The sequence below is a fragment of the Pituophis catenifer genome, unplaced genomic scaffold (genome assembly GCF_029215685.1).
Source record: "Pituophis catenifer annectens isolate HBS135680 unplaced genomic scaffold, rPitCat1.0.hap2 SCAF_5, whole genome shotgun sequence".
Taxonomy (NCBI): domain Eukaryota; kingdom Metazoa; phylum Chordata; class Lepidosauria; order Squamata; family Colubridae; genus Pituophis; species Pituophis catenifer.
In genome coordinates this window covers 57,167,260-57,188,350 of record NW_027256885.1, presented here as the reverse complement: position 1 = coordinate 57,188,350, position 21,091 = coordinate 57,167,260, and the positions used below count along the sequence as shown (strand labels likewise).

Sequence of the window (21,091 nt, the reverse complement as noted above, 5' to 3'; positions counted from 1 at the left end):
CACTTGGAGCTATTAGCCTGGTCTCATAACAATCTCACAAACTTTGGCTCCCCTCGTCATGTTGAAATTCCTACTACACAGATTTAGAGTCACATTAGGCTCCTTCAAAATAAATTTCTGAAGTTCTACACAAATGAATTATTAATGTTCTTTACTCTGGAAAAGTTGCAGAACCATTTCAAAAGCTCGAGCTCTACAATCCTCAAAGACAGTGTCTTGAAAGGGAAAAAGTAGTGAATAGTGAATCTTTCTTAGAATTACCATCCTGTCAAATCACTCCCAAGTTCAACATAACATTGTCAATGAAGTCACATAGAACCCCAGAACAATATCTAAGGATCTACCGGCCTAACTTGCTTTGGTTAACGATAAGAGTTTATGACTCCATGATCAATCTTCAAAAAGGGAGACCCCAGCCTAGTTGAAAATTACAGACCAATCTCTTTATGCTGCATCACCTGCAAAGTCATGGAATCAATCATTAACCAATCCATTACCCTCCACCTAGAAACAAACAACCTACTCTCTAATAAACAATTTGGTTTCAGAAAAAAATTATCCTGTAATCTACAACTTCTACACTGCAAGAACATATGGACTACAAATCTTGATCAGGGCAAAGCAATAGACACAATTTACATAGACTTCTGTAAAGACTTTGATTCAGTGGTACATGACAAACTACTTCTAAAACTAAAATCCTATGGCATCTCCGGACCCCTACATAATTGGATAGCCGCATTCCTGACAAACAGACAAGTGGTCAAAATAGGGAGCGCCCTATCAAATCCTGCACCTGTTAATAGCAGTGTCCCCCAAGGCAGCGTTCTAGGACCAACACTCTTCATACTATACATAAATGACCTTTGCGATCATATTATAAGCAACTGCGTTCTCTTCGCCAATGATGTAAAAATATTTAACACCACAGACAATGCTGCTACCCTTCAAAAAGACCTTGACTTTGTGTCGGAATGGTCAAACAATTGGCAACTCCAAATCTCAACCAACAAATGCTCTGTCTTACACATTGGCAAAAAGAACCAGAACACAAAATACAAGCTTCAGTGACATGACCTCGTAGTTGACCCTCACTCTGTCAAGGACCTTGGAGTACTCATATCTAATGATCTAAGTGCCAAAGCCCACTGTAACAACAGTGCCAAAAAGGCATTAAGAGTTGTAAACCTAATCTTGCGTAGCTTCTTCTCCAGTAATATCACACTACTAACCAGAGCATACAAAACATTTGCTGGACCAATTCTCGAATACAGCTCATCTATCTGGAACCCGCACTACATATCAGACATTAATACAATTGAACATGTCCAGAAATATTTCACAAGAGTCCTCCACTCCTCTGCTTGCAACAAAATACCTTATGCCACCAGACTTAAAATCCTGGGCTTAGAAAACTTAGAACTATGCCGCCTTCGGTATGACCTAAGCATAGCTCATAAAACTATCTGCTACAATGTCCTACCTGTCAATGACTACTTCAGCTTCAACCACAACAATACACGAGCACGCAATAGATACAAACTTAAAGTGAACCACTCCAAACTCGATTGCAGAAAATATGACTTCAGCAACAGAGTGGTCAATGCCTGGAATGCACTACCTGACTCTGTGGTTTCATCCCAAAATCCCCAAAATTTTAACCTAAGACTGCCTACTGTTGACCTCACCCCATTCCTAAGAGGTCTGTAAGGGGCGTGCATAAGAGCACCAGTGTCCCTACCGTCCCTGTCCTAATGTTTCCTCTATTTGTATCTATTTTATGTATCCAATCCATGTTTATACTTATTACCTAATACGTTCTTCACAAATAAATAAAAAAATAAAAATAAAAAAAGTAAATCAGAAAAGCACTGGATAAAAACGGGATTCCTATGTTCAACCCTAAATTGCATAGAAATGTTATGGCAGGATGAGAAATTAGCATTTGTTCCTAGAAAGCCACAAAATATTACTGAGTTGCCTAAAATTAAGTCAGGTGGTGGTGGTGCAACTAGTTACAGAATCTGAGGGGGGTGGGGATTACATTTTCACTGGCACCTCAGTTTGTCCTTCCAGCAGACTTAGGCCACTACATTTTGTGAACTTGCTTAGCAATGTTTTCAATTTTTGTGTAAACATTTTTTACAACATGAGCTTTTATTTTATTGGTTCCCTTTTGTGTTTTTTTTTTTTTTGACAACATATTTTATAATTCATTTAATTTTTGTATGTCACCTTTTGCCCTCCAATATGGTAGCTAAATAAAATAAAATAAAAAGATGTCTGTCTTTGTTTGGAAACTAAATGAAAGGGAAACTCAGCATTTTGTTAAATCAGATTTCCTTTCTATATCTGTATGACCCACATGAAGCTCCTATAACATTAACTGACAAAGATATGTAAAAATCCGGAAAGCCCTAAAGAGATCAAGTACTTTTGCAAAGCTATCTCTCTTGATAGCTATTTTGCAAAGGTGGGCATAATATAATCTCAACATTTTCTGTGATGTTCACCATCCTGAAATGACTTGGGACATTATGATCTCTAGGTTCACAAACGCCCTTAAAATTATTTCCCCCATCTTTTAGCTAGTATCTTTCATTCTACACAGAAGAGAGAAGGAAACATCTTCACAGTACTTAAGAATAATGATTGGAATGACCAGGAAGGACCACTTCATCCTCCCTTCCAACTTTGTGAGGAAGGAAAAACAAAGTCGGATGATTGTATCTTGTGACAAGAATTTACTTTCTCTCCTCTCACCATCCCCTTTTCTGGCTCTGATTTGTACAGGTATGAAAAAAAAATAGATCTTACACATTTGAGGTCTTCTCAAGTGTTTTTTTTTTTTTAATTCTCTTGTTACAGTTTTGTAAAAAGGCTTCCTCTATTCCCAAGCTTCCTCTGCCATGGTGCCAGGTCTGTGAGATATGTCACTTTTTTAGTTAACTTTTTAAAAAATTGTTGCCTCTGAAATCAGTACTACCCAGATAGCTGTATGCAAATATAAATTCTTACAGTTCAGCTGTGTTTGGACATTTTTGTATTTTTTTTAAATTTTATAGTTTGTTCATATAACAATAAAAAATAGAGAAAAAAACTAAAATGCAATCAAATGTGACTGTCCTCAACATTGCCAACATCTCTGGTTTATACATTTTTCCTTCCTGTATTTCTGCCTCTAGAAAGTGTTCCCATTTTATTGCATCCCATTTTCTTTTCCTAAATGTCAGTCATCTTGCTGAAGGCAGTTTCTTGCTAATAGTGTATTTTATTTCAATTTCAATCTTATTTCAATCTTTATCAGAATCATAGAAGAACATAAGTTCTGCAGCTATTAAATACACTGGGTATAATTCCTTATACAAATTATAGTTCAATCATTTGTATCATTTTAGATATAAATCTAAATCTAGAGTGGTCTAAAATAGAGGTCCCCGGGCCGCAGCCCACTACTGGGCCATGAGCAGTTTGGAACCGGGCTGCAGAAGCGGTGGGTGAGCACGTGCATCCCCACTTGCATAAGCAGCGGGCAAGTGTGTGTGTGCACGCTCTATTTGCATGAGTGGTGGGTGCACGTGCTTGCCCACCACTTGCATGGAACCATCACCTCCCCCACCAATCTGCAAATGTTGGGGAACTCTGGTCTAAAAGAAGTTGGCTGTGCTAGACAAGTGAAATGAGACACTTGTTGTCAGCCTTGGAAGCCATATTACGCCGGACGCTCCAATGCTGCCACCTTCTCATGTGTGGGAAAGTAGGAGGGGGGATTAAGGAGAAGGGTTGTTAGTAGACATAATAGCATTCTTCCTGTCGGTCAAGGTCAGGGCGATCCAGCATCTGGAGAAGGAGTGGACGGGGCTGGATCGAGATGGAACGGACATTGATTGGAGCATGTGACCGACTGGTGGGTGGGAAAGGGGATGGTTTTGGGAGCTTTGACTTACTGAAGGAAAACCCGGGCTTTTCAGATTTGGGTTTTCTCAGATGTGCCAGTTTGCCTATTCTAGTAAAGAGAACTTTGGAAAATGTTTGCTTCCGCGTCTTTACTTGGAGTTGGGGTTTTTCTGGAACGCTGACATTAACCCAAATCTCCTTTAAAACCTAACAGCACCCCGTAAGGGGGCTGTCGGGGGTGCTGAGCCCCAGCATCTACCTAAACCCCGGGTGGTGCGAAGACTCAGTGAAGATGGAGGAGAAAGGAGAAATCGGAGAGGGGCCCGCCGGGGAGGCGGATGCTCAAGGAATTGCCGACCCCTTGCTTTCTCCTTCTGAAGAACTGGGGAGAGCCATGGAGGCTGCAGAGGAAGCCCTTCGGCTGGGGGCTCGGCCCAAGGCGTCAGATTCCTGGAAGAGTTGCCAGTCCGACCCAGCTCCAGGAGTGGAAATAAAGTCACCCCGTGAGCCAGACTGGAGGATGGGGGCTGCTGTGGGATCTGGAGACTCCCGGGACTGGGACCGGCTGCACCCAATGTGAAGCCAGTCCTTAACTGGGCTCCCTGAGTGTTTTGAGCGGATGGAAGTGGGGAGTTCCGCACCCTCTTCCCAACCCCTTGAGGTGAGATGGAGGCTAGCACAACCTACATTCACCTTCCCTGATCCGGGACATGGAGGGGGGATTAGTAGGGAGCAGACCCCCCCTTACCCGGCCAGGGGCGAAACGAGAGGATTAGCGCAGCATAGCCATCCTGCAGCAGTGGGGCACCAGGCACAGCCGGCATACAGAATGCAAAACCCCCCTTTCGGGGGCCCTCACCAGCCTGCCTTCGCGCTACCTCCTGCTGAGAATATACCGCCCAGATGGGGGTTTTATCCCAGCCAGGGATGGGTCCAGTGCCAGTGGTATCCTGCGCCATCTGTTCCAAGCTTCCAGGGATCCCCATGGCCCCCCTCCTAAGGCCCAACGATCCTGGCACCACAGGGGGGACTAATCCAGCAGCCGGCTGGAATGCCCCCCTCCCTCCAGCGCAGCAAGCAGCTCAACAGCCGGGCCCCCTCCCCCAGCAGCCGACGACATTGCCCCCCCTCTCTCCAGCCCAGCAAGTCCCCCAGCAGCCGGCTGCAATGCAGCAACCAGGAGCAGCACTGCAGCAAGTTATATCCCAGCCAGCCGCGGCCGGAGCCCCTCCACCCGCGAAGCCAACGCCACCCCGCTTCAGAGCAACCTTTGACGGGATGCCGGCCAAACTAGCTTATTTCCTCAGCAGGGTCTGGGCTCACGTAGATCAGTACGGGGACCAATACGAATCAGAACGGGACTTGGTGTCGGCAATCTCAGATAGGATGAATGTGGGAGAGGCTTCTAAATGGATAGCCCAGCTGCACAATGAGGGTGCTGCAGAACTGAATGATGCTGATGGGTTTATTACACTGCTCCGTTCCCGATTTGAGGACCCAGACCGCATAAATGAAAGCGAAGCCATGCTAAAGGATATGAAGCAAGGTAATCGACCTATAAAAGACTTTGTATGGGACTTTAGACGAGTTGCAGGGGATCTAGGGCATTGGCCTGACCACATACTCCTACACTACTTTAAAGAAGCTATTGACCCAGCTATCCAGAAGGCCCATTTCAAAGGCTACAAATGTGCCACACACACCCTGGGGCGATTAAGTGCTATTGGTGTGGACAAACAGGACATCAAGCTTCTGAGTGCCTGGCCCCTGCCCCAGTTCCACAACAACGTCCTGCCACAGCTCCACGAGGCAGGAGGGCTCCAAGGAAAACCCCAGACACTAGCCGATTTTCCAGACAAGCCGCGGAAATTCCCCTCCCCACTGAAGAGAGCGAGGACCCTCCGGCTAAAGAAGCCCCTCCTGGCGTGGCTAGCGGAGATGAAGACCTTATGGTGAGTGCACCCATCCCCCCCTTCTCAATTAAAGTAAAACTGGTGCTGCCAGAGACAGGGAAACAAGCAGAACTGCCAGCAATAATAGATACCGGCTGCACCAGATGTCTAATCGGGCTTAAAGTTGTAGAACAATTGGGGATCAGGACAACACCCTTAAAGCGCCCAATTAAATTTCACCAGGTGGATGGAACGTTAATTGGGGGGGGTGTCCCTGCCACTCATATTACTGAACTGATTAAATTAGAGATGGGGAAACATCATGAACTTATACGATTTATAGTAACCCCAAAAATGTCAGAATCTATCATAGTAGGCCTGGCTTGGCTGGACAAATGGGCCCCCACCATCAAATGGGAAGATGGATACCGAAAAATCAGAATAGGGGTTGGCCCATTACCCCCTGCCCCTCCCCCCAAAAAGCAACCTACCCATAATGGCTAGCGGCCAGAAACAGCAGCGGTTTGTTCAGACGGGCCTCCAGGCGAACACCAGATTCCTAAGGTGTATGCAGACTTAGCCGAAGCTTTCAGTGAGGAAGAATGTAACCTCCTCCCCCCTCATCGGCCCACGGACTGTGCCATCGAATTACAACCGGGAGCCAAATTGCCAAAACCCAGAATGTACTCCATGACACCTGCTGAAATAACCGAGTTGAGGAAGTACATTGACAACAACCTAGCCAGAGGGTTCATCAAGCCTGCGAAATCCAGGATGGCCACCCCAGTACTGTTTAAAGAGAAAAAAAAGATCGTACATTGAGATTGTGCGTTGATTTTAGAGGCGTGAACACCATTTGCATACAAAATACCTACCCCCTCCCACTGATGAAGGACTTGCTGAACCACCTATCAAAAGGCAAGATTTTCACCAAGCTAGATCTAAGAGAAGCCTACTACCGAGTTCGCATAAAGGAGGGAGATGAATGGAAGACTGCTTTTAACTGCCCCTTGGGCAGCTTCCAATTCCGGGTCATGGCTTTTGGACTCCAAGGGCCCCCCGCAGTCTTCATGCAACTGATCAACAAAGTTTTGCATGAGCACCTATATCAGGGGGTTCTTGTTTATCTTGATGACATTCTTATATTCAGCGAAAGTATGGAAGAACATGTCAAATTGGTCAGACAAGTGTTGAAAAAGCTCCTAGCGGGCAAACTTTATGCAAAGTTGTCCAAATGTGAGTTCCATAAGGAGTCCTTGGACTACCTGGGATACAGGGTGTCGAGTCAGGGAATCGAAATGGACCCAGGGAAGGTGAGGGCAGTGCTGGACTGGCAGCCCCCACGTACCCGTAAGCAACTCCAAAGCTTCCTGGGGTTTGCAAACTTTTACAGACAATTCATCCCTTCCTTCGCTGAGGTCGCACTCCCTTTGACAGAATTGCTAAAAACCGGCCCGTCTCCCACCAAGCCAAAACCTAGCCAACCCCTAGCTTGGACAATGGACTGTCAAAAATCCTTTGAACGGTTGAAACGCCTATTTGCAGTGGAGCCGATCCTACAGCATCCTGACCCAAATAAGCCCTTCGTGGTTCAGGTGGACAAAACAATCTAATGCCGTGTGCTTACGTATCGAGAAAGTTAACGGACACTGAGCGCAGATGGGTGGTATGGGAGAAAGAGGCATGTGCGGTGCAATGGGCTCTCCTATCCTGGAGACACTTCCTAGAGGGGGTTAATGAGCCTTTTGAGGTGTGGACTGACCACAAGAATCTCGAGGCGCTGAAGACCTCGAGGAAACTTTCTCCCAAGCAGGTTTGTTGGGCTCAATATTTCAAACGCTTTTGCGCACCAGAGCGCAAACGCGCCAGGGTTCCAACCTACCCGAAGACAAGTTGACAGCGGAGCTAAAAGCGGCGCTCTCGACTGATTCCTGGTTCAAGGAGAACCAGGCGGACCTAACCCTAAGAGACAGGTTGGCATGGAAGGGGAGTAAACTTTACGTGCCCCGCAGCCTGCAGCTCCTGGTGCTAAAGAGGAGTCATGATTCTCGACTAGGGGGCCACTTTGGATTTTTAAAAACCTTCCATTTGACTAGGAGACAATTCTGGTGGCCAAAGATGAAAGCTGATGTGGAAGACTATGTGAGGAGCTGCGCCACCTGCGCCACCATGAAATCCAGACCAGGGAAGCCCCCTGGACTTCTCCAGGCTGTGGCCGAACCCACCCAGCCCTGGGAGGAGATTGCGATGAACTTCATAGTTGAGCTCCCTGACAGTGGGGGGGTAACAGGGTTATTTGGACTGTCATTGATTTATTCTCCAAGCAAGCACACTTCACTGCCTGCAACGGACTACCCTCGGCCAAGAAGCTAGCAAAGCTGTTTGTGAAACACATCTACAGGCTACATGGAGTCCCAAGGAGAATAATATCGGACCGCGGGGTCCAGTTTACCGCTAAGTTCTGGAGAGAGTTTCTACGGTCCATTGGGTCGTCCCAGGGGCTTAGCTCAGCTTTTCACCCATCGACTAACGGATTGGCTGAAAAATTGAACTCAGTGGTGGAGCAATACATTAGGTGTTATGTAAATTATCAACAGGAAAACTGGGCGGACTTGCTACCATTCGCAGAAGTGGCTTATAATAATGCAGTACACAGCAGTACTGGGTTGACTCCTTTTCAGATAACTACGGGCATGGATTTTGTGCCGATGCCTGAGTTGCCTAGAGAGCCACCCACATCTATGTCCCTAACGGAATGGATGACCTCGTTGAAAAAGGGTTGGGAGAATACTAAGAAAGCTTTAGCAGAGTCAGCGGAAAGATATAAGGCCCAGGCCGACAAACGCCGGTCTCTCCAACCACCTTTCCGAATAGGCGATAAAGTGTATTTGTCAACCAAGTACCTAAGATTGAGGTTACCCAGCAAGAAGTTTGGACCCAAATTCATAGGTCCCTTCCCTATAGTGAAAGTTATTAACCCAGTGACTGTCCAACTTAGACTCCCTCGCATATTAGGGAAAGTACACCCCGTTTTCCACAGTAGCTTATTGACCGGCCAGCGAATCTAACCTAAGACCCTTGCCAGCTGCTCCACCCCCTCCTTTGGTTTTGCAAGGGGAGACTGTGGAAATTGGGATCGTAGAAACACCCAGGAGCATAGAAAAGTCCAAAGGCAGATGCATGAATAAATGTGATAAATGTATTTATTCATATAACAAAACATATTAACTATATACAAAGGCTGTCTTAATATCCATTAGGATAGGGGGCACACAGCGTGTGTGACTACCCCTATCAAAGATCATGTCTCATGGAGAACAAATGTAAAAGAGAGCATGGTGGAAAGGTTAGAGGGGGTTTTATACTCAGTGTAAGCCCCTCCTCTCCACATAGGGGTGGGGGCACTTTCTGCCTCCACTAGTGTCTGTATGATATATGTGCCAATGGCTTGCAAATACTTGACAGAGACTCATTATGAGGTGAAGAAAATCCTGGACTCTAGACCCTACAGGGGTCGCTTACAATATTTGGTACATTGGAAAGGTTACCCTTTGGCTGAAGCTACTTGGGTGAAGAGTTGGGATGTAAATGCTGATGCTCTAGTGAAACAATTTCATGATAAATTTCCTGAGAAACCAAAAGGTCCCCCGGGGGGGGAGAGGGGGTTAAGGGGTCTGGTGCACTGTGTTAACCCCTTCTTTTGTGTTTTGTCTGCTTTATTTTTCAGGAGGTGGTTCTTTTTGCAGGGGGGGACGCCTCCCCTGTCAGCCTCCGCTCTTTCAATGCTTGCTTGTCGGCTGCCATGGTAACAGGGGAGGGGGAGCTAGGAAGTTGCTAGACGGGGAAGCGTGCTGGAGGAGGGAATGACAGGGGAAACAAAAGCGAAACTTAGTTGCAATCCTGTGCCTTTGAAGCTGCTATAGAGTCAACGGTCCTGACATTCCAGATTGATGACACTGTCAGACGTGTGATTCCACCTGACCTCTGGAGGACCTTTGGATTGGATGATTTACGCTGGACAGTGGGAGGGGATGCTTTGTATATGTGATTTTCGTGCCTATTGCCTCAGATCTTGCTTTTCTTTTTTTTTTTTTTTTGTCAGGAGGTCTACAGAATTTATTTTGTTGTTTTTGTCCTTTTTTTTTTTTTTTTTTAAATACTTTATTGAATTTTCCAATTTTTAAAAAGACAATATACAATCACAGTCTTAATCCGAGGTGCAATGTTACACATTTCATTAGATCAAACAATAAATGAAATCCATCCATAGCTATACAATATACAGTTCTATACAGTTCTCTACATTTCTATACAATTAAGTCCATTTCGGGTCTTGCTTTTCTTGGCTGCATTCAGTTCAATTTTAGTAAAAGTACCTTTATCTATGAAAATGGAGTCGGGGTCATTCTTTCCTGAAATCTGAAAGGAGGCACGCCTGACATTAAGTAAGATTTCACTTTTACAGCCATCCCGGATAACTACCGAGGGGGCTGAAACCAAACGATGTCTGATCAAGACAGTGATCAGGACCAGATGGGAGCTACTGGCTCTACAATTTCTTCCCTCCAACCGGGCAGGGGGGGGAGGAATGAAGAATGGATGGCAATATTACGACTGGGAGAAGATCCAGAGCGAGCCAGATGGTCGACTGTAGTGGGGAGGCTACCGGACTGGGGAAGGACCCCCCAAGGAGTAACAAGTGCCAGACCCCGAAGGGGAGAATCGGCATAGATGCAAGAGCAGAAAGAAAGCCTCATGGTCACCCAGGCTATGCAACTTCTCAGGGATGCCAAAGACAGCCGCTGGGCCTGGGAGAGGTATGTTTACCCAACTGGGAAGGGAGGAGACCACCCCAGGGAAGACCCAGAGATGGCTGCTTGTGGGGGAGAGGAAGAGCAAGCTGCGGAAGGAACATCTCAAGCCTCTGAAACTCAGGTGAGGGATGTGGCAGCCCAGGGGGGCCCAGCATTGCAGGCTCCACCCCAGAGGCGAAGAAAGCCAAAAATTCCCCCCCACCAGACAAGTTTAGAGGAGAACTGAAAACCTTGGGATTTTTTTTAACCCAAGTGTGGAACCACATGCAGGACTGGGGGGAGGACTATCTGTTGGATGCAGCACGAGTGAGGTGCATTACAAATGCCCTAGAGGGAGTGGCAGCCGAATGGATGGTGGGTCTTCACAATAACAATTCCCCCCTGCTGAGAAATTACAACCTCTTTATGGGAGTCCTCAGAATGGGCTTTGAGGACCCCCTAGCCGAGCGGAAGGCGAGAATCAGAATCAAGGGCATTCACCAGGGCCGGAGATCGGTGGCAGAGTACACTCAAGAGTTCCGCGAGCTGGCTCCTTTCATGAGAGGGTGGTCAGAGGTGGCCCTATTAGAAAACTATAAAGATGGATTGAATGAGGACATTTACAAAGATTGCAGAGCATGGAGGGTCCCCGAAGATCTGCAGAGCTGGTATGTGGTAGCAGTGGATGTAGAGATCGACCTGGCCCGAAGCCAGATCCATGGTGGCCACTCCTGGGATCAGTCATCCTCCTCTTTCCATAAGGGGGTGCCAAAGACAGCGGTGGGGAAGACAGAGCCCAAACCCAAGCTGAAATCCTTCGCGTGTTTCAAATGTGGAAAAGAAGGACACCAAGCGGCTGAGTGTTTCTCCAAGCCAGCGCCAAAATCAACCTGCCCCGGAGGGAAGAAGGCTGACAAAGCGCCCGCAAAAGCCCGCGAGCCCGCCCTGAAAGGAGAAGTCATTGAGTTCGCTCCCCGAAAACTGGGTGAGTTGGGAACTCCGTCCATCGCGGACGACAGCGAGACTGACACCGAGTCCGACGACGACCTGGTGAGTCACAATGGGGGCCCCATGATCATCCCTGTAGAGTTAAGGGTGCCATCCACCGGGGCTCACGGGCAGATGCCAGCCCTCCTAGACTCTGGATGCACTAGGTGCATAATCAGCCCAAAAGTGGTGGAAAAGATGGGCCTAAGACTAAAAACATTGAGAAGGCCTATCGCTTTCTGTCAGTTAGACGGATCAGTGGCAGGAGGGGGCCCAGCCAGTTTTGTGACTGAACCCATTGAGATGCAATTGGGCCCTGTTAATGTGGAGGCAATTCCTTGAAGGGGCTAAGCACCCCTTTGAGGTGTGAACTGACCACAAGAACTTGGAGGCTTTGAAAACGCCACATAAACTATCCCCAAAGCAAGTCCGTTGGGCTCAGCATTTCAAACGTTTTAAATTTTCCCTGCGTTATCTTCCTGGAGGGAAGAACTTTATGGCAGATGCACTTTCCAGATTACCGCAGTACAACAGTACTAGAGAGGAAGTGATTCGGCCAATCATCCCCTCAACTCAGCTGGCGGTACCAGTAACTACTCAAGCGCAGGCTAAGGCAGATCCAGCTTTATCGGGTGACTTGTCTAAGCGAATACAAGAAGCTCTCAAGACCGACGAGTGGTTTCGAGCCCACTCGAATGAGTGTACACTGCACGATGGTCTGGCTTGGGTGGGAGCCAAATTATAAGTTCCCGCCAGACTGAGAGCAATGATCTTACAGCACACTCATGATGCCAGAGTTGCTGGGCATTTCGGATTTGTCAAAACTTTACATTTAGTCAAACGACAGTTCTGGTGGCCCGCACTCAAGAAAGAAATAGAGGCATACGTGGCTAGCTGCCCTGTGTGTGCCTCGGCCAAGAGACCTCCGGGGAAGCCGCCTGGATTACTTCAGAGCGTTGCCAGGCCTGATGCCCCTTGGAGAGAGATCTCCATGGATTTTATTGTGGAATTGCCCGAAAGTGGGGGGAGCACAGTTATTTGGGTGGTCACTGATTTGTTTTCCAAACAAGTGCATTTTATCTCATGTCCCAAGATTCCTTCTGCTAAAACACTTGTGAAAATGTTTGTCCAACATGTGTACAGGTTACACGGTGCCCCCAAGCATATAATCTCTGATAGGGGTGTCCAACTTACCTCCCATTTCTGGAAAGAGTTCTTAGCGCTAATAGGCTCTGCCCAGGGATTAAGCTCCGCCCACCATCTTCAGACAAATGGGGCTTGTGAAAGAACCAATTCCGTACTGGAACAGTATTTGAGGTGTTATGTCTATTATCAGCAAGATAACTGGGCAGAGTTATTGCCATTCACAGAGGTGGCCTATAATAACCCCATACATAGCAGCACTGGGTTCACCTCTTTCAAGGTGGCCTCCGACCAAGACTTTGTGCCAATTCCAGAATTGCCCCAAGAGAATCCAAAACACCCCTCTCTGATTGATTGGATCAAACAGTTACGAGGCACATGGGCAGTAACTCGTAAGGCACTCAATGAAGTACATTGAGTTCATAAAGCCCAGGCCAATAAAAAACAGGGTCAGCCACAAGATTATAAAGTTGGTGACATGGTCTACCTTTCCACCAAATACTTGCAAACTTCCCAAAAGTCAAAAAAGCTTGGACCCAAATATGTGGGGCCTTTCCCGATAGTTCGGGCCATTAACCCAGTCACGTTTCAATTGCAGTTGCCAAAAAATTTACGTCAAATTCATCTGGTATTCCATGTCAGTCTGCTCAAACCGGAACACCTTTGCGCCCAGACCAAGAATCTCCTCCTGTCCCCATTCTGATTGAAGGAGAACAGCATTTTGAGGTCAAGGAAATCTTGGATTCCAGGAAGCATCGTGGTAAGGTGCAGTATTTGGTGGCCTGGAAACATTTCCCATTGTCAAAAGCTGAATGGGTAAATAAAAAAGATGTTCGAGCACCAAAGAAAGTACAATTGTTTCATACCAAATATCCTGATAAACCTTGATCATTTACTCAATGTACATATTGTATATTGTATGTTTATATCCCTTTTATCTTTTCCAGAAAGAATGTCTCTTTTGAAGGGGGGCCGAATGTCAGCCTCCGCTCTTTCAATGCTTGCTTGTCGGCTGCCATGGTAACAGGGGAGGGGGAGCTAGGAAGTTGCTAGACGGGGAAGCGTGCTGGAGGAGGGAATGACAGGGGAAACGAAAGCGAAACTTAATTGCAGTCCTGTGCCTTTGAAGCTGCTATCGAGTCAACGGTCCTGACATTCCAGATTGATGACACTGCCAGACATGTGATTCCACCTGACCTCTGGAGGACCTTTGGATTGGATGATTTACGCTGGACAGTGGGGGGGATGCTTTGTATATGTGATTTTCGCGCCTATTGCCTCAGATCTTGCTTTTCTTGGCTGCATTCAGTTCAATTTTAGTAAAAGTACCTTTATCTATGAAAATGGAGTCGGGGTCATTCTTTCCTGAAATCTGAAAGGAGGCACGCCTGACAGTCAGCCTTGGAAGCCATATTAGGATGGAAGCTCCAATGCTGCCACCTTCTCGTGTGTGGGAAAGTAGGAGGGGGGATTAAGGAGAGGGGTTGTTAGTAGACATAATAGCATTCTTCCTGTCGGTCAAGGTCAGGGCGATCCAGCATCTGTTCTGCCACAACAGCATCTGGAGAAGGAGTGGTCAGGGGACTGGATCAAGATGGAGCGGACGTTGATTGGAGCATGTGACCAACTGGGGGAAAAGGGGATGGTTTTGGGAGCTTTGACTTAATGAAGGAAAACCCGGGCTTTTCAGATTCGGGTTTTCCCAGATGTGCCAGTTTGCCTATTCTAGTAAAGAGAACTTTGGAAAATGTTTGCTTCCGTGTCTTTACTTGGAGTTGGGGGTTTTCTGGAACGCTGACATTTGTAGCATTTGTGCTTCTAAGCCTTTTTTTAAAAAATAATCTGGTCCTAGCAAGCAAATAATATAAAATACTCTGAGAAAACAATATGGAAAAGAAATAAGAACTATCAAAAGCAATCTTCAGCTCATGTTAAAAAAATTATCTTTGTCTTCACTTTGCCTTTTGCAGAAATACAGGGTCAGTCATGCTTGGATGGATCCCGACGAGGCACTGGGAAGGACTGTCCATTCTGTGGAAAGTCCTTCAGATCTTCCCACCATCTCAAAGTTCACCTCCGTGTCCACACAGGTAAGAGTCAGGAACAGCAACATGGGGTATGTATGGAAGTAGGTGGTAAGGTTCATTTGCCTACAACTTAACCTTTCACATTAAATCATCTCTGAAACTGATCGTTTTGAAAGTATAGTACAGGAAGACCATTTGGTTTAGACCAGGTGTCCCCAACCTTTTGGACCTCAGGGACCACCAAGTTCATAATTTTAAATTTCGTGGACCACTAATACGAATCCAGTGTGCCGCTTGCTGAAGTGACGGGATGGGGTCCTTCAGGCACTCTCCCTCCACTCTCTCTCTCACATTCTCTCATTCTCTCTCTTTCTCTCTCTCATTGTCTCTTTCTCTCTCTACCCCTCTCTCTTTCTCATTCGCTCTTTCCCTCCCACTCTTTCTCTCTCATTCTCTCTTTCTCTCTCCGCCCTTTCTCTCTCTCTCTCCCCCACTCTCTCTCCCCCCACTCTCTCTCTCTCTCTCTCATCCCCCCTCTTTCTCTCTCTCTCTCCCCCACTCTCTCTCTCTCATTCTGATTCTCTCATTCTGATTCTCTCTCTCTCTCTCTGATTCTTTCATTTTGTCTCTCTCTCTCTCTCATTCTCTCTCTGATTCCCTGATTCTCTCTCATTCTCTCTTTCTCTGTCTTCTCATTCTCTCTCTCACTCTCTCTCTGATTCTCTCTGTCGCTTTCTCCCTCTCATTCTCTCTCTTTCATTCTGTCTTTCTCTCTCTTTCATTCTTTGTCTCTTTCTCTCTCTGTCTCATTCTGATTCTCTCTCTTTCTCTCTCTCTCATTCTCTCTCTCTCTCACCTCATGGGCCAGCCAGTGTCTTGGGGCTGAGAGGAAGTCAAGCATCTCCCTGAGAGACCGAGGTGCACGGAGCATCAACAAGGGCCGGAAGAAGTGTGGGAGCGAAGCACTACTTGAACTTGCGCGGCATGAGCATTCGCCTTGGTATATTTGCAGTGCAAGGCAGCCCTTGTTTCCTGCCTCTTGGGACTCAGAACGGTAAACAGTGTCTGGTTCGGGGAGCAGCCGGATTTTGCTCTCCAGTGCGGATGCCAGATCGGCCCCCTGCAAGCTCTCGTCTCTCGAGGAGCCCGGCCAAAGTTTCCAGCGCCGCTTTAGGGAGCCCTTCTCGAGACGAGAGCTTGCAGGGGGCCGATCTGGTGTCCACAATGGAAAGCAAAATCCAGCTGCTTCCCGAACCAGACACTGTTTACCGCTCTGAGTCCCAAGCAGCATGAAACAAGGGCTGCCTTGTACCGCAAATATACCAAGGCGAATGCTCATGCCACACTAGAGCAGAGAGAAGAAGCAGGATTTTGCTCTCCATTGCGGACGCGAGATCGGCCCCCTGCAAGCTCTCGTCTCTCGAGGAGCCCGGCCAAATTTTCCCGCGCTGCTTCAAGCGAGTGCTCCTTGAGAGACGAGAGCTTGCAGGGGGCCGATCTGGCATCCATAATGTAGAGCAAAATCCGGCTACTCGCCGGACCAGACACTGTTTACCGCTCTGAGTCCCAAGCGGTAGGAGATGATGGCTGCGTTGTGCCACCAGCTGGCGCAAATATAAAGAGGCGGAATGCTGTTGCCACAAAAAAGAAAGTAGTGCTTTGCTCCTGCAGCTTCCAGGCATTGCAACCGCCGCTTCAGCCCGCTTGCACCGCCCCCTCCCCCGCCACCGCAACAGCACCATTATTTAATTTTGGACGGCAAGGGCTGCGCTCCTTTTTGCGCATTGCACGTGCCACCCCAGGGTAGAGATTTCCAGCCCCACCATGGCCCGCCCCATAGTCCATAGCTGTAATAGTCTCACTCACAGGACTGACTCGTTGGTCATCCCGGAGCAGCTCCTCCACCCAGGTGCACCGGCCTGCCGGGGAGCAAGCAGCTCCTCAGCAGGCCGGTGCACCCGGGTGGAGGAGCTGCTTCAGGATGACCAACAGGCCAGTCCTGTGACTACTACAGTCCCACCCAGAGGCCTTGTAGGAGAGATGTAGGCCCGAAAGGCGGCTGAACCTCCCCACCCCCCAGGCAGCCGTTCGGCTCTTGGTCTTACCTTTCAGTTCCAACTCGTGTGGCTCACACTGCTCTACTCAAGGTGAGGTTTGCACTCGGCCTTAAGAGTGGGGCTGGCATGTGGGCGGGGTGATGTGGACGGTGCAGCCATGTGTTCCCACGTGCGGGCTGGATTAATTGCTCTCGGGGGCCATATCCGGCCCAGGGGCCATAGTTTGAGGGTGAGTGCAAAAAAAATGCAAAAATACAAAAATTTCTCTGCGGACCACCAAAATTTTCTCACAGAGCACCAGTGGTCTGTGGACCACTGGTTGGTGACCACTGGTTTAGACCACAAATTTCAGTGTCTAAATTGGGTGAAAAACACCCCTCCTTCCATTAGCATGGTACATAACCAGAGCTGTCTTCAAGTCAGACACCTAAATGGACTCTCTTGCCATATGTTGCAACCAACCAGAAAAGAATTCACCGCAAAGAAAAATAATTACACATCATTGCTGTGCCAATTAATTCCTCCCCTTTTTTTCCTATAGGTGAGCGCCCATACAAGTGCCCTCACTGTGACTATGCCGGCACTCAGTCTGGCTCGCTCAAATATCACCTGCAGCGCCACCACCGGGAACAAAAGAATGCTGCTGCAGCTGTAGGAACAATGGAACAGTGCCACATGCCCCTGGCCCCTACTGCAGTCCCTGCCTTTCCCCCTATGCAGCTTACCAAGAGCCATGGGTCCTTCCTTCCTCTAGGTGGCATGGGGGCAGCTTGGTCCCACCAATCCCACCGCAAGTCACTGCTAAACGGGAAGGCTGATTTCCAGCCATTGGATCTTTCCCTACGTCCAGCCCTGGCAGGAGGAGCCCTCCACCATTGCCAGTTTTGCCCCTTTGCCACCTCAGTTCCTGAACTTATGGAATTACACCTTCAAGTCCATCATAGTAGGAAAGCTCATACCCGTCGCTGCTCTCACACAGCTCCTAAAGCCCAGGTGATGTTGGAGGAAGAAATAGTTGATCTGAAAGGACCAGAATCCCCAAGCCTAAAGGGGGAGATTTCCAAGACACACAATTTCTGGTCCTCCGAAGATCAGGAAGTCTCTCACCATCTCAAGTTGCCTCAGGGGAAACCGAGTTCTGAGGAAGCAATAATTGCCAGCCTTTCTTCTGAAGCTACATTGAATCAGCAAGGATGGGAGAACCTATCACAAGACTGAGGAGCCAAAACATGAGAAGGAATTGTTTGGCCCACTGGTCCAAAAAGGACCACATCAGGAGGCTTCAAAAACAGGCCAAGGCCTCATATAATTACAGCTGGAGCCGGTACAGGCCTAAGTCTACTCTGCATATATAAACCAGTTCCGAATCTGTTTATGATGACTCTTGTCATGATGACTTTCAACCAAGGGACCTGGGAATTGTAGCTCTGTTCTATCTATTGGATAATAATAATTCCAGGTCTTTGGGAAGGATTTGATAGGCAGATAAAAATGCCAAATCCAGTCTAAACATCTGGCTGACTGTGACAAAGCCATAATTAATAATAATAATTCATACAAAGCTACATTTCCCAAAATTCGTAGGCAGGGGCTTTGCAGAGCCCATAGCATAGTGATAGAACCCATGCTTTGCATGCATTAAAGTTCCAGATTTAATATTTCCTTTCTATCTTCAAAACAAAAAAGTATCAGGTCCAGGAAAAGTGCCTGTGATCTTGACTGGACATTGCCTCCTAGAACAGGCAGTAAGAGGCTAGAGGGACCAATGTCTGCCTCAAGAAAAAGCAGATCTATAAGGCAGTGAAAGCAGTTTCAGACCTGTTTACATCTGTAGCATAGATTTGCAGAGACAGCTTGTGAGTGGTCACCTCACATACTGTATGACAGGGTCATGCAGCCATCTGCAAGAGGTTTTGGAGTTCTCTCTATTTTTAACAGCAGCAAGACAAACATAGTAAGATACAGGTATTACCTGCCAAGCAGCTAATAGCAGCACAAGAGCTCCAGCAGGGAAAAAACAAAACTACAACACAACCAAGTACTGACCCTGGAAGGTAAAAGCTGTAGCTGCAGTGGAGCACTGGTTAAGGGCCAGGGAAAGCATGGCGAGGAGATTCAATTCATGCCTTGAGTTGATGGGGAAAATTGCAGTTTGGCTGAATGGGATTATAATCCTCCGCATGATCAAGAAAGCTGCTTGCTGGGGGCTCCCAATTGTAAAAACAAAACACCCCAGTGAACACCCTGCAGAAACTCCCTGTCAACACGAAGAGGACAGGTTTAAAGGATGTGCTGCTGGTACTGGTGTCCCTGTCTCCTCTCCATGCACTGGATATTTGAAAGGGCTGCTGTAGCAGTTCTATTTAGTCAAACAGGGTTTGAAGGTGATATCACTGGGGTGTATTAGAGTTCAACCCCTTGTTTTTTCCTCAGTTCTGAGCTTGATGTGGCTTCTTTTAGGTGCCACAGTCTGAGGACCTGGCCCCTTGGGGAACCTACTGTTGGGACGTGGAGGGATGCTGGGCTTCATGGGGACAAGACTCCTCTAGTAGTTCTTGGAAGTTTTCTTTCTTTTTTTAAGGGGAGCATTTCTGCAGTTGTAGCTTTTCTCACCATAGTGTTCATGTGGTGGGAGAAGCTGAAATGTCAAAATTCTCTATTCTCCAATTAGTCATAACCCAGGAGCCCTGTCCCCATTACCCTGCCATATCTCCTAGAGGCAGGGCAGGCTTCACCAACCATTCTTGGCCCAAGGGGATTTCAAGCACCTGGGATGTGGCTTTGTCTCATCAAATCCAGGTGCTTCAGCCTCATGTTCCTGTAGCAAGCTACCTGATGCCAGTATCTTATCTCTGTAGCAACCCAGCAACAGAGCTGTGTTTCTGTAGTGACCTGGCACATCAGGGTGCTTGACAACTTCTAGAGTTTTCTATTTTTGTATTTTTTTCTTGTAGAAAATTTGAAACTGGAAATAAAAATTACATTGAAAAATTATGTATAGCATGTATGGGTCTACATTTTAAAACAATGTCTTAAGCAGCAATAGATTGTGCTATGAGAGTCGAATTGCAGTTTCCTCAAATCTTTAAGGAAAAAAGTCTTCCCCTTCCTTTGAAGGATTAAATCGAATTCCCTGCGAACCATAAAGATAGCATAACTGAGCTTCCACTTTCACTTGTTTTAGCTGCCTCTTTCTATTTGAGTTGCTGGTCCTTTTTTGATCCAAGACTGCAAATGTTTTAATGGCACTTGAAAACATGTACACAATAAATATGAAAGGCTGCTGTATGGGTTTGGGTACATAGGAAAAGTAAGATTCTAATCCTAGAAACCAGATGAAAAAAACAAAGCATAACTGAGTTTTGCAAAACTCAATACGTGCAGCAAAACCCAGGAATTGACAATGTAAACATGAATTTCATGATAATTTTATTCTTCCTCTGAATCTCTCATTTGTACACTAAAATAATTTGTGCTCTGCCTTCTTATGCTCTCAAGGCAAGGTAGACAGAAACAAAACAAATCAAATCTTGCAACGAACTAAAAAAATTACAAGCTTAAATCAAAGCAGCTACTCATACACATATACCATATTTTTCGGATTATAAGACACCCCCCCCCCCAAAAAAAGTGGGTGGAAATGTCTGTGCATCTTATAGAGTGAATATTGCGGCTGGGGGGAGGGGGGTTGGTGCAGTGCTGATCAGCTGTTCTAGGTGGCAGGGATCGCTGCCTATCGCCACCACCCTTTCACCACCAATCGTGGTGATGGCAAACGGGCCACGGCAAATGGGCCGCGGCAGTGGCAAACAGGTCACGGTGGCAGGCTGTGCCGAGCAGGCCGCAGTGAACGGGCGGTGGCTGTTCTTCAGCAGCAGCGGCAGCTCAGCTCAGTTGACCGATGGTGGGTGCAACGGAGTGGAGCCCTGACAAGCCACGTGCTGGGGTTGCGATAACGTGCTGAGGCTGACCAGGCTGTTTTCTGTTTGCTGCAAGGATGCTAGCCAGATGAACACCCAATCCCATTTACTTATTTTTTTCCCCACATTTTTGGGGGGTTGGGAAAAAATGTAAGATTTTCTTTTCTTTTCTTATCCTCCCCTTTTAAACCTTTTTCCTGTAAACCACACCAACAAGCACAAAATTTGCAGAGGCATCCATGATGGAGGTGAGTGGCTTGGACAAATGAGGAAACCAACATTTAGTATTTATAGAAGGGCTGTAAATTACATTGGAAAAGGAATGACAAATTGCTTGCTTCCATTGCCCAAAAACTGCATGAGGCCAGCTGAAGC

General features: G+C 47.1%; 1 protein-coding gene across 1 annotated transcript in view; it reads left to right on the top strand.

The window, feature by feature from the left end:
- Window positions 1-19,790, top strand: part of LOC139317686 (zinc finger protein 219-like) — a 48,406-nt gene extending 28,616 nt beyond the window's left edge. Inside the window, 5 exon segments of the mRNA XM_070944763.1 lie at window positions 14,683-14,802; window positions 17,338-18,010; window positions 18,012-18,120; window positions 18,735-18,777; window positions 18,780-19,790. Of these exon segments, the coding sequence (XP_070800864.1) occupies window positions 14,683-14,802; window positions 17,338-18,010; window positions 18,012-18,120; window positions 18,735-18,777; window positions 18,780-18,841 (1,007 nt within the window). The 3' untranslated portion in view covers window positions 18,842-19,790.
- Window positions 19,791-21,091: the final 1,301 nt, after the last annotated feature.